Source organism: Chaetodon auriga, chromosome 18, assembly GCF_051107435.1.
Source record: "Chaetodon auriga isolate fChaAug3 chromosome 18, fChaAug3.hap1, whole genome shotgun sequence".
Classification (NCBI taxonomy): Eukaryota; Metazoa; Chordata; class Actinopteri; order Chaetodontiformes; family Chaetodontidae; genus Chaetodon; species Chaetodon auriga.
The window spans coordinates 11,977,209-11,991,471 of NC_135091.1; the positions used below are offsets into that span (position 1 = coordinate 11,977,209).

General features: G+C 42.9%; 1 protein-coding gene across 2 annotated transcripts in view; it reads left to right on the forward strand.

Moving 5' to 3' along the window:
• nbas (NBAS subunit of NRZ tethering complex) overlaps positions 1–14,263 on the forward strand; it is a 139,325-nt gene that overhangs the window by 19,449 nt on the left and 105,613 nt on the right. For both annotated transcript variants that reach the window (XM_076756131.1, XM_076756134.1), the window contains exons 16-21: positions 3,589–3,714; positions 4,052–4,203; positions 4,340–4,477; positions 10,224–10,302; positions 11,976–12,080; positions 12,387–12,523. In XM_076756131.1, coding sequence (XP_076612246.1) covers positions 3,589–3,714; positions 4,052–4,203; positions 4,340–4,477; positions 10,224–10,302; positions 11,976–12,080; positions 12,387–12,523 — 737 coding nt within the window. The remainder of the gene's footprint in view (positions 1–3,588; positions 3,715–4,051; positions 4,204–4,339; positions 4,478–10,223; positions 10,303–11,975; positions 12,081–12,386; positions 12,524–14,263) is intronic.

Here is a 14,263-nt window from a genome sequence, read left to right on the forward strand (position 1 = left end):
TTTGGTGACCCCCTGACTTTTTCTTTAGTGCCACCATGAGGTTGACATTTGTGATTTTAAGTTAAATGCCTCAGCACCTCTTGGAAGGATTGCCATGAAATTTGCTCCCTGCATTCGTGTTCCCCGCAGGACAAATCCTAATCGCTTTGATGATCCATTATGTTTTCATCTATCACCACAATCAGTTCACAATTTCTCTTAGTCCAGTACTTTGGTAAATGACCAAACCCATGCAAAACTAATGACATTCCCATCAGCCTCAGCTTTACTTTGTGCTGAGCCCTAATTAGCAAATGTTAGCATGCTAACATGCACACTGTGCCTAAGTACAGCCTCGCAGAGCTGCTGCCATCAGTCTTTGAGGTTTGAATAAATAGCCAGTTGGTTGGATGGTGACTGAGGGCCCCAGTGAGTCTGTGGAGAAGTCACATCACAGTATTCATATTTCATAACATTTACATAATTGGTGTGACCTGTTCTGAAAGGTACATTTTTATTTGACAGTTCAGGTCGCTGATGCAGCGTGTTAAAACCAGTGGGAGTCCGCAGAATGAGATAGCATATCCATAATAGGGGAAAAATAAAGAGTCACATTTCTGTTCTTGTTTGCTCATTCATTGTGACGCACGCAACAAAACTCTTGTGTGCTTAGGCGAGAAAAGCTTTCGTCAGTGTTCATGCTGGAATGCCTTCATGGGTGGATTTGAATGTTCTTTTAGCTCAGCAATCTAAACAACATCTCCAGAGCTGACGTGCAGTTCTCTGCTTCACATAGTGTTAGAAATTCATTTTGGCAAAGAAGCCGATATTACCTATTTAATATTTCAAAGATACTCCATTCCTAATTATACCACCCCTTTTGTAAGGCCTTTATCATCCTCAAACTGATACATGAGTCAGTGCCTCACCGTAATGCCTGCAATAATTTTTAAGAGCAGTTGTCTGTTGACTTCAATGGTGGATATCACATTTACCATGAAAGTCTTAATTTCTTTTTGCCACTTAATTTAGCAGCAACTGAGGGATGTCATATGAATCCGTTTGGTCACTGACTGAATTATAACAGGCTGATCTGCAAAAGTGGTTTCTGACTAAATAAATCCTGTGCCAGCTCAGTGAAGTGCTATTGTTTTGTTGGATCAGCTCCAGAGTGCTGTTGAGGAGAAATGAAAACCAAGCAAGATGTTCAGCCTGCTTTAAGGCTATTTCTCAGTCCCAGGGGTTTCTCTGAAATGCTAATTGCTGCATTAGAAATATGGCTGTTGTTGCGACTCGCTACAAATTGCAGCAAAGACAACAACATGTTCTGTCATAAAGCACAATATCGGCTCTCAACAGTCCCAAGTTTGAGCATGGTTCATCAGTCATTTTTATGACCCATCATCTACTTCCTTCTTCATCATTGTCATCATCATTAGATGACATTAGTCATCACCATCAATCCTAACAGTGGCGAGTTACAAAGTCATATATCATTATTATCTCTTTGTAGCACTTGGTACCCGCGGCACTTCCCCAGCTGCTGCTGCTCTCCTGTTGAAATTGTATTTTTTTCTATTCACATGTAGCACATGTAGGCGTGTGAGTGAACACAATAGAGTGTCTGTATTGTGTTCATCTGTGTGTATGTCTGTGTTTGCATGCATATTTGCTTTATATTGCTTGTGTTACGTTTGTACAGTTAGACACATCCACACTACACACACACACACACACACACACACACACACACACACACACACACAGAAATCAGAATGACCTGATCTCTCCTCAGGGATTTACTTCATGTGAGGTTTGTAGTCCATTCGACTGTGAACAGACCAGATCAAGTGATTCAGGGTTATTTCCTGAAGTCAGTCTCTTCATGTGTTCAGAAGTTTGATGATGTGTTTGGTAGTGTAACCCAGCCTGTGTGAGAAGCACACTGGCAGGGCTGCTAACAGTTTTATTAGCTGAATCCAGAGAGAGAAGGAAGCAGTTTTTGATGTCCTCCTACATGAGGTTTAACTGTGTGGGGTTCTTATTGCCCTCGAGGAACCTCAGTCTGGCTAATGTGTTGCTTTGTACTCCTACACACAGAAAGAGATGGATACGCGGTGTCAGTCAGCATGCTTGCGCACATGTACTTTCACACACATTGAGTGGGTCTGCGTAGACAGAGGTGTCATGCTGTTAGATCAAATTATTTTGTGAGACATTGATATGACACAAAACCTCTTTTAGCATCATTATGTGCTGACATCCGAGCCAGGCCGATTTAAGAATAACGCCGGTGACGACAACAACAACTACTACTACCATCAACAAGAAATTTATGGTAACGAGACGACAGCAATGCTAACGGCCATGTGAGACTGTACTTTGGCACAGCAGTGATTTAAGATGAATCTTAACATCAGAATGCTAACATGTTCACAATGTAAATGCTAACATTGAGGTTAAGCCTGCTCTCCTGAATACATCCTTGTGCTAAGCAGCTGAAACCTTCATCTGGGCGATATCTAGCTGTTCATGTTCATCTCAGTTTAGTGTTGTGCACCAAATGCACGTGCACATACTGTATCCCCTCCCCTGACCACTTTGGTTTTTTGACCAAATGCCTCCAAAGCTAATGACATAACTAAAAGCCACGGCATGCTGTACCAAGTAGCATGCTAACACGCTAAACTAAGATGGCATGGTAAACATGCCGGCTAAGGTTAAGCATTTTAGTTAGCATTGTCATTGTAGTCATGTAGAGCTGTTAGCGTGAGGTGGTACTAATACTGTTTGTGATATTAAGTCCCAGAATGCGGCTACGGATTCCCCCATTCCGTTTTCTCCTTCTGTCAATTTGATTTTCTTCAGATATCCCCAAATATTTCATTCCCCTTCAGCCACTTTCCTTATCCCACTGTAGCAGACCCAATCCAGACTGTGTCACATTGCACATTGCTTCACAGATTGAAATCTGCATGTGAGAGCTGTTCCTATTCAGTCTTTGAGTATTCAGACTGCGTACTCAGGATTTCGGAAGTGCCACAGCTTGCGCACAGGTTTATTCAAAGCCTTGGCTTCTTTGTCCTTCAGTGTGATGGAAAATTGGGCCATGAACTTTTCTCCTGTTGCCTAGATTTTTGCTTTAAATACCATGTGGTTTGAATTTGTACATTGCATTTCATTATAATTCTGTATAGAGCCCCGGTGCATGAAGTCTGAATCAGTAATATACCCTTGGAACACCAATTTGATATTAAAAAACAAAAAAACAAACAAACAAAGAAACCTCATCGAGTATGAAAAAAATTAAAGTGTTCTGCAGTTCTGTTATTTATTTATTTTTTTTGGTACCCAGCCTAATTTTACATCGGAAAATTAACCGTGTTTCTTAATTAGAGTTGTGTCTGCTCAAATCCTGGACAATCCTCTCATCAAATGGATTGTTCCTGTCATTTCACAAACACTTCACTGAAAAATAAATGTTGATTCGCTCGCCTTCTCTGATTGCATACATTTGTTCTTAGTGCTGTCTGCTCCACACCTTGAAGAAAACATGCATATATACAGTATATTGCGTGTTTATTGTGTGCATGTTTGTTCATCCCGCAGATTGACAATGAAGAATATGGTGAAGCCCTGTCTCTTGCCCACGCGTATAATCTGGATTCTGACCTTGTCTACCAGAGACAGTGGAGGAAGAGTACTGTCAGCATTGCCTCGATACAAGATTATCTGGTAAGAGATAGAAGAAATAAGAGCGACAGATGCGAGGAAATGAGGAAAGGAGGAGGGATGGTTAAGAGGAGAGAGAGAGATGAAGAATTGTATCAGGTTTGGTGTTTATCACAGTGTATTAGATGACTAGTAAGAAAAATACAGTATATATGTGTGGGCGAGCAGGGTTACAGCACACGCTTAAGTGCAGCACAACCCTCTTACTCTATTTCACGCATCATTTTTACCAATTTGTAGCAAATTTTCACACCCTTCCCTCCTAATTCTGTATCTCATTTTATCCCATCATTTCTTCTGAACTCATTCCCTCTCCTTCCATTCCCTACATCCCACCCAGAGCAAGATCTGCAAGCGCTCATGGGTGCTGCACGAGTGTGTGGAGCGCGTCCCAGAGAATGTTGATGCTGCCAAGGAGCTGCTGCAGTACGGTCTGAAGGGAACCGACCTTGAGGCTCTCTTAGCCATAGGAAACAGGGAAGATGGGGGGAGGTAGGGTATGCACAAATACACCAGCTCACATCTTGTGTAAATGACAATTGATTTTTGTTAGCGTTTCCGGTAACCTGAGGCTCATTCTACATTTACTTTTAAGCACAGTATGTGTTGTTTCCTTGCTGTGTTCCAGGTTTATCATGCCAGGTGATGTCGACCTCGATGACCTGCCCTATGAAGACATCCTGTCAGCCGACGTGGAGCTGGAGATGAAGAAGGAGAGGGAGAGCAGGAAGAGAAGAGAGCTGTTGGCCAAGGTCGACTTCAGCAGGTACACAGCCAGTCAGTCTGTTGGTTAGTCAGCTCAGTTATTCAGTCAGACAGCAGATGAAGACAGAAAGTCACGGCAGGCAGAAATGCTGCCAATTTCCTGAATGTACAGAGACTAGAGCATTTATTTGAACAAAATCACCAAGGCTGTCTAGTGGTTACAGAGACCATCCTTCAGCTCGGGGACCCAAGCTTGGTTGGCAAGCATCTGCTGAAATGTGCAAGTTACCAAAGCTCTTATTTCACACATATAATCCCTTTAAAGTATGGCGCTCCTTTTTAGGCACGCTAGCGGCATGGCTGTAGGAGTGGCAATGGCTCTGCTTGTTGGTTGGTCAGTCCAACCCTAAGGTCCATATTGAAAAGTATCAATAGCTGGATGGATCACCGTGAAATGTTGTACAGACATCCATATTTCCCAAAGAATGCAGCCTGCTAACTTTTGTGATCCCCTGACTTTTCCTCTAGCAGCACCATGAGGTAGACACACTGTATATGGTTCAGAGTGAAATATCTTGACAGCTACTGGATGCATGGCCATGAGAAATTCACAGTCCCTTGTGGATGAAGTTAATGCCTTTGGTGATCCTCTGACTTTTCCGGTAGTGCAACCAACAGGTTGACATTTTCGATTCAGAGTGAAATGTCTCGGCTAGTATGGGACGGATTCCCATGAAATTTGGTACAGACATCCACGGACCCTAGAGGATGATTTGTAACATTTTCGATCCTCTGACCTTTCCTCTGGCGTTTTCATCAGGTCAAAATTTCTATTCCTATTTCTCTTCCATTGTTTATATCAGAAGTGCTAATTAGCAAATGCTAGCATGCTAACACTTTAAACTACGGTGGTTTACGTGGCAAACATTATACCTGCTGAACATCAGCGTGTAAGCAGTGTCATTGTGAGCAATGTTGCTAATGAACAGCCTCACAGAGCAACTTGCATGGCACGGCTGCACACTCATAGCCTTGTTACTAAATCGATGGAACGTGTTTGTACGGTTTTTCACGAAACTTTGAAGACTGCACCAGCAGAATCCACCAGCTTCCGACTGTCATTAGCAGTTGTTAGGTGGGTGGTAAAACCAGACGCTGACCCGTGTGAGTCGTCTTGCCGGCAGGTTGTTGCCTGCTGTGTTGAGAGCTTAAATGAAGCCATTATAATTCACGGTGTCAACTGTAATGATGGGTGTAGCGACTGCACTTCGATTTGTTGGAAATTAAGAAAAGGAGAGGTTGTGGTGATGACATTTAACGTGTGTGCAAGGAAACCATGAGGAAATGGGGGATGAGGCTGCCAAATGTAACACTGATTGTTTGATTAGGTCGCACACTGGAGAGGGGATCATAAAGGCAGGGATATTAATGAGGATGAGGGAAAGCGCATTGGTGGAGATTAGTGGTTAATCTGCTGGAGGTAATTTATGCCTTTGTTGTCAAGTGCCCAGGGAAAGACTAATGAAAAACCCTTTAGTGATCACTAATCACCTTTCATAAACACACATGCATGGAAACACACCTACCCATGAAACAGTCTTAAGCTTAATGTGAGTTTATACACACACTACGTACATCTGTTAAAATGACAAAGTGTGTACACAGGGAAAGAGGCATACGCTGAAATGAATGATGCACATGCAAAGTGCACACCCGTACTGTGTTTATACAAGCAAGCATGTGTGTACAGGTATTTGAAGCTTCAGTCGCTGGATTGTGCTGTCTCTGTTATTCTCCTCACCTCAGACACTTAACCAGTGACCCTCCAGTCTGAATTTAAATGAGGAAGATCTGAAACGGTGTAATATTGTGCGCCTGTAAAAATCTCCCCCTCTGCTCCCAGTTTAGTTTCTTTTTTTTGTCTCTTTGCCTGTTTGATTTTCTTTCTCTTTAACTCATTGTGTAATAAAACTGTTTAGCTTTATTGCGGACCTGTAGTCCATGGTAGATAAAGAAAAGATGTAGGATAAGGAAAAGACAGAAGAGGGGGCAAAAAAATCGATATCTTACAAACTATTAAAAAAAACCCCATCACGTTAAATTGTCAGTGAATTGCCGTCTTTAGATATGTCTATTTTTCTCCTTTCTTTATCTCTGCCTTGGCATGTCTGCCAGACAGCTCATACATATGTCCCCAAAATGTGTATATATACTGTATATACGTGTGTGTGCGCGTTCGGGTGCGGCGAAGCCCCTTTGCTAATGGATCTAACCATGCTGCCTGGAGGCCTGCGGCCGAGGCTCGAGACAGATAATAATTCTCTTAATTTCTTTTTAACTACACCACCATTACAGAAATGGCTTAGTATCGATCACAGCTGCTCTGTGTATGTCTGCGTGTGTGGGTGTGTGTGTGTGTGCGTGCTTTGTGTGTGATGCTCCTGTGTGAAGATAAGGACTGTATTTAACTGCGTAGTCGCACTGACCGCATCTTTTGTCCCTCCACATGTTTGGAAGTTGTCTGTGTTTGTGTATATTTGCACGTGTGTATGTGCCTGTGCTTGAAAGACACTATCACCATTCAGGATGTAAAATAAGGTGTGATTCTTCTTAAGTCTTGGATTGAAAAAAAGAGGAAAAATGGCCTCTGAGCATCTCTCTTAAAGATCGCTCTTCACAGATCTTGTCCAGGAGAGAATCGCATTTTCAATAATCAGAGTCAAACCCACTCGATCGATTTCTGCTATCTTATGTAAGATGCTGAAAGATGTTCATTTCCCTCTCAGCAAACACAGGCTTTGTTTAAACGATCCAATATAATGATGGATGTTAATGTATGTCTCCAGCCTCTCCCATTTTTTTCTGGTACATTTGTCTTGTTACCATCAGCTTTACTCCTACAGGCAATGTGTTGCGCTTGTATTCAGTTATCCTAAAATGTAATATCACATAAGATACAGACTTCCTCAGGACTTGGTTATTGGTTTTTATTCTTAAGTGTCATGCAGTAGTGCACTGTTGTTTGTCTTGCATGCTTTAAAACTGTTGTTTTGGCTGCACGCAGACAGTTTTATCTTCTCATCAGTCTGTGTATGCATAATAAAATATATTCGGAATCCGCTGAGGGCCATTATATCTGCTGCTCTCACTCTCCGCATACAACAACAAGATGGACAGTGCTGCAGTTGTTGTTGTTGTTGTTGTTGTGTGTCTGTGTGTCTGTGTGTGTATGAATGAGAGACAGGGAGAGATAGGGAGAAAAGAATGTGAAGATGAGTGCAGCCTGCTGCAAGGTGTTTTTATCTGATCAGACTCAGACCTCAATCAGAAGTCTCATTTGCTCCAGCATTGGTTGTGTGTGTGCGCACATGTGTGTGCGACTGTTTATGCTTTCACCGTGATGCATGTGAAGGCATGAGCTGAAGTGTTTTTGTCTGTTTATGCAGTCCAATTTTGTCACTCACACTGTGTGATAATCTCTTTTATCGCACACTGCATTTCTGTATGTGTGTGTGCGTGCGCGCCAGTGTGTGCGTGTTACTTTGTTGGCCTGTTTATGCAGTTCTATCTCTGTCCAGTACAGTCATATTCAAGGTGTCTGTACAGAGATGGAGGAGAGGAGAGATGCCATCTGATAATAACCAGCAGTTCTGGTAGCTTCAGAATACAAGATGCACACACACACACACACACACACACACACACACACACACACACACGCACACCTTGATGCAATCATGGTCCAGTTTCTTTACATTAGACAGCATGTGCAATGATGTGTTAACATTCTAAAGCGCAGTTGAAGTTGTGAACAGTAAATTGCAAACCTCACAGCCCTCAATCTCCATTCAGAGGTGTCGCAGTGGTTTTGTTCATTCTGGCCCTTTCTTAACCACGGTTTCCCCTCGAGTCACTGTTCGTTGTAAGGGCAATTCAGGAACTAATATAAACCTTTACAAAGGCACAGGCGCTCTGCTGCCCTTTTGGTGTACGGACAGGTTGCTCATTTGTATGTGTAACAGTGTAGTACACACTTTTTATGCTGCACTTGAGTGGAATTCAGCAGTAGGATTTGCAATTTAGGAGCAAGAGATGTGGATGTGAATTGAACATTCAGCGACTTCTAACCCGTTGGTAGCCACTTCCAGGATGCCACCGCACTGGTGTTGGTGTATAAATTGCATTCAGGGATAAGGTTTAAGAATTTTAATCAATGGCTGATAATTGATTTTCTGTAGGCAAGAATAAAAAAATGGATAGATTTTTATTAAATTGAAGCACAAAGATAAAGGTTTACAGCCATGCTAGCAGCCCTGTGTGGCTGTACTAGGGCACAGTGGTGCTTTGAGCTAGATGCTCACGTTAGTATGCTAACATGCTCACAGTGACAGTGCTGGTGTTAAGCAGGTGTAATGTTTACCATGTTCACTATCTTAGTTTTTGTGTGTTAGTATGCTAAGATTAGCTAATTAGCGCAAAACACAAAGTACAGCTGAGACTGACATTTTGATACGATGATGGCGCTAAATGAAACATTAAGGGATCACCAAAGGTATTACAAGTCAGCCTGAGGGGTCGTGAACGTACCAAATTTCACGATAATGCGTCTAATTGATCCATAATCTAGAAATGTCAGGACATGTCATTAAAAGCCAAAAATGGGTGCTAGAGGTCATCGTCAAAGTCATTAGGATACCTGATGTGAAGAGTTGCATCAAAAGTTAAGCCAACCAGATTAAGAATGAGAGATGCCCTGCTCGTGTTTTCTTCCTCTGAGGCCTCCTCTTTTGTTTGTATTAGAATTTGTGATTGAGCCATCATACAAAATCTCAAGAGCAAAACAGACATCTCGTCTCATCTCCTCTCCTTCCTCCACCTCTACTTTCCTTTCTTTTATCTGAAGAGGCAGAGTAAAGCAATAATTACCATTGGTACGAGTGCTAAGCCGCCACCCTTTGATGTGTCAGAGAGTGTGTTGAACCAGTATTAATCTCTGTTAGTCTGTGTAGAGGAACCCCGATAAGGCCTGATAGCACGCTCTGTAATGAGGGATTAGGGATTAAGGCAGCAGTGGAGGGGTCAGCTCCCCTGTGGTCACACTGCGGTTGATCCAGGCTAACTTTTTAAGGAGCTTTGGGCACCACTCCGCCTGGTCAGGTTGTTTCCTTGTGGATTAAACTTGGGTGTGTGAGTATGTGGTGAAAAATGTTTTATTTTACTGCGTGGAGGTGTGATCTGAGGGGGCGTAACTGACCGCTCGCCGTAGTTTTCAGCCTTGTGGGTCCTTTCCCTTGGGCACACCTCGAGTGATTGAATTGTAGGTAGATTCTATATAGCCTAGCGCCTCGGTGTTTGGTAGTCATCCAATTTATTTATGGTCGTGATTAAATGACATTGAAAATGGATTTGAGTCTCACAGGGCAATCAGTCACCTCATTGACAGTTAGCATCCCATACATAACAAGTGAAGGGCTCTTGTGGTCATAAGGAGTTGATTTGTCGCCCTTAGAAAATGATTAGGTCTAGAGGGCACTATGTGGTATTGTAGTCACCAGCCCCAAGCATTGTTATATAGGTCCCTGTGGATATACAGCACTGCATGAGGTCAGTTTACAGTTAATTTAAAGCTTAACTGTGTGTTAGCGCAGTGTATAGACGAAGCCTGAAGTTTGATTTGACTGTGGTTTGAACAAACACTGTTCAGATGTTAGAATCTGAGTTTTCAACCTGCTGTTTTGAATGTTAATTGCAATGTTGCGTTGAAGTGCTTGTGCAGTCATGCTGTTGATTTGTTTTTGTGTGCTTAGGCTGACTCTGGAGCAGAAGGAGCTGTGTCGCAGCCGACTCAAACTGCTCTCCTACCTGGACCGACTGGCCACGTACGAGGTAGCCACATCCGCCCGTTTTGCTGGTGCTCTGGATCAGGCCTTGCAAATCCTGCACATAGTTATCACATAACCTTCACTCATAGAGTACCTGCAGTTAAAGATATTTGATTAGGGCTGCAACTAATTATTATTTTTATTATGAATTCATCTTCTGATTTTTCTTGATCAATCATTTAATCTATGAAATATAGTGAAGAATGTCCATCACAGTCCACACGTCCACAGCCCGACTTCCTGACTTTAACCCGTCAGTGGTGTTGCTTATTGCAAAGTCAAAGTAATGCCTTTGTATCTGACTGTCTGCTCTAAGATGGAAAAAAAAAAAACAGTGCTTGTTCATCATAATTATTGAAAGTACTTCTAACAGCATGTTGATTGGTCCAGCTTGCACCCTGCAGGCTCAGTGGAGTCTGAATTGATATTTTCCAGACTAATGTCTCATTATGAAAATCGAGCTCACGAGATTTTAGCTTTCAATGCAAGACCTCACAGTGTTTGAAGAACTATTAACTACTATTAAATGTGTGCTTGTTTTGAGGGTCACTAAAGGACCACAGTATATCTTCATTTACATGTTCGCAGAAGACAAGTGTTCTTGGTAAACATTCTTTTTGCTTAGTTGTTTTCCCATTGGCAGTCTAGCGCTTTCTCTCCTTTCGTATTCAATCCCTCCAAAGCACAGAGGCTTTTCTCACATGCTCTATTGATATTCTCTCTTTTAACCCACTAATCTCTTTAGAAATATTGAAAAGTTGTAGATGTTAACGTGAGAGGCATTTCAAGTGCATAAATGAAAGAATGACGGGAAAACCTGGGTTTGCAGGCGCGCGGCGCATAAGCATCAGCGCAGCATAGATGGATACATGCTTAGAGTGGAACTTGTGACACTTGCAACCACTCAGCACTCTGGTTTTCAGATTTACGGTGAATTATGTTAACATGCACGCCCTTCTCATCCACAATAAATCACAGGCCAACAGGGCCATGCAGGAGAGGAGAGATGAGATTTTAACCTGCTAGATATTCAACTCAGACAGAATGACGTCTCTCTCTTTATTCGGACATTGTCATGGTAACTGCAGTGCTCGTCAGATTCCTTTTGCCCCAATCCATTTTCTCTGGCTGTCTATGAATATGATATTAGGGTTTTTATCATCCCGACTTGGGCTGGCTCCGTCTGCATACGGCCCATTCAAAGGCTATCCATCAGACTCACACACACACACATCTGCACAAAGACACACACGCCAGTGCGTAGAGGATGCTACAGAGGTTTTATGCGCGCAGACACACATAAATCACTCTGAGCCAAAGGCCAGGGCAGCAAATGTTCCTTCCTGTCATACGCGTGTGCACACACTTACACACTCTCATACCTGCCTCAGATGGTTCTACCTAAAAGGACGAGACAGCTGTATGGGAGGAAGTTCAATTCCGTTGACTTTGTTTTAGCGCATTCAATTGCAGTTTGACTTTTTACCCACTCACGCCAATAACCTTCCACTTCATAAATTCTTTTTATGAACCGCACTTGCATTGCTTCTTCCTCATTTCTCGTGGTGTCTCTCTCTCTCTCTCTCTCTCTCTCTCTCTCTCTCTCTCTCTCTCTCTCTCTCTCTCTCTCTCTCTCTCTCTCTCCCTCCCCCTTCTCCCTTGCTCCTCGCTCTCCAGGAGATACTCGGCGGTCCTCACGAAGCCGAGCAGAAATATGATGCCGAGTTCTTCAAGAAGTTCCGCAGTCAGAATATCGTGTTGTCAGCAAGAAACTACGCCAGGGTAACATCAGACTCAAACACTCGAGTCATCTCACTTAATTTGCTTTTCTGAGCCGTCCGCACCTCCGTTTGGCATGAATGTGATGTGCACTCAGTTGCCAGTTTATTAGGTATACAAAATTAATGCAGTCTAACAGGACAGTCCTGCAATAAATCCTACTTTCAGGATGGTTATAATGGACAAAATAATATTGGGTGTACCAAATATACTGGCAACTGAGTGTGTTTCCTACAAAAAAGGTTTTCTAATTTAAATTAGTCTTGAAAAGGGTTCACTTTTTAAGGACATGCATGTGTTTGTCGACAGGAGAGTAACGTGCAGGCTCTGGACATTCTGTTCACCTACCATGGAGCAGAACTCCTCCAGCATCGGCTAGCTGTCCTTCATAACTTCCCAGAAACCACCTCTCCACACGAGTACACCATCCTGCTGCCTGAAGCCTGGTGAGACACTCACACATACACTCAGTCATTAAGGGACAGCAAAAAAAAAACAAACATGAGATTCAATGAGAGTTGGAGCAGTGTTGGCTGAAGCATGGAGCATGTGGACGGTGCTGGAGTCCAGTCACTGATGGCTCAAAGCAAATATGAAGTGCCGCTCTCATCTCTTTGTGTTGTACAGGGCGCAGTTTCAGTGAGAAAGTCCAATTCATTTCTCCTGTGAAAGTACAGAGGTGTCACGAAAATGTTATTCAGGTTGTGTGTTTTTACAGACGCTGAAAAAAGAGGAAGAGTTTATAAATTTACAGTTCCAAATAAACATCAGCCATTTTATTCTGGTCTATTCTGGTGTAATTTACACTACACAAAAGAATCCATTAAGAGATGCTGTGGGAACACATTAATACCGAATATGAAGTCCCTTAAAAAGTACTTATAAAGGACATGAATGAGCAATTTAGACTAAAATGAAAAAATGAGCATTTTAGAAATGTAACCAAAAACCATTTGATACTTCCATCTGTTTGTACACCTCTCTGGAAACCTCACTTCAAATTAGAATCACCTCAACCTGGAAGCACAAAATAAAGGAGTGAGACTTAGTTGCTGCTCCTGAATTTACATGTAAACAATTGAACATGTCAAATGATACCATACCAGCTGCAAGGATTGCGACCGTCCACCTGCACTCTGGTTTGTTCTAGTTTACACCTTCCAGTTTCTGCTTTGGGACTGGAGGAATGCTGATAGGGAGGGAGTTGAGGAGAGGATGTGTGAGAAGGAGATGATGGAGGAGTGTTTCGGAGGGGAAGAAGTCATTCCTCACCTCTTGCGGTTCACTAATAGAGGTGACAGACTGGATTTACAGATGAGTGCAGCCAGCCATTCGTTTTGCCTTTTTGTTTCCTCTAACTCGCTTTTCCATTTCCTCTCCTTTTCCCCTTGGCTTCCTCCATTTTCAATTATTTCTAAACTCACCATACTATATTTAATTTATTTACATACTACGCATACATTTGTATAAAGAAACACATGCATGTAAGGTGAAATTCCCCTGTCGTGAGCTAAAGAATATATGCCATTTAAAAGCAATTGTCCTTCCAGCTTCATCCACACGCTGCCACTGCTTCCTTTTATTAGCCATGTCTGAGTTTGTATGGAGGTCAGGCAGCTGTGGCTCTGCAGTGAGCATCCATCATGGGTCTGCCGCTGTGGGGCAGTTTCCTATTTTCCCCAGCCTGTGTGCACCAACTGCTCCTCCCAACAGCGCTCGCTCCTCCACTGCAGCAGACGGAGTCGGCTCAAGCCATCTGTTTGGAGCTCACTGGCTATATACAATAAGTCTTGCTTCATTGGAAGGGGAAAATATTCTCCTGTAATATTGATCAGGTCTGCAAGGGGACTTCCAGATGCATGGAAGTATGAGGAACAGTGCTATTTTGCTGAAAACTTTGCCCGTAGTTTGAAAAGGTTTGGCCCAGTGGAAATACGAAAAAACCAAAGCGGCAGCTCCAAGTTTGCTTCGCATCTCCATTTTCCTTCCGTCCCGCTTCCCTGCCTCTCTCAGGCTGATGTGAAGCAGATTAGGGGAGCGGGCATAGAATAATTCATTCCTCCCGTCGATATCTAGCTCTCACACCAATATTTACTCTCCGCCCTCTAACCTGGCTGCCTTTAATGAGGAAAGAGGAGCAGGGAGTTTGGGAACCAAAGACGACTTCTCCGTCTCTGCCGTCCCTG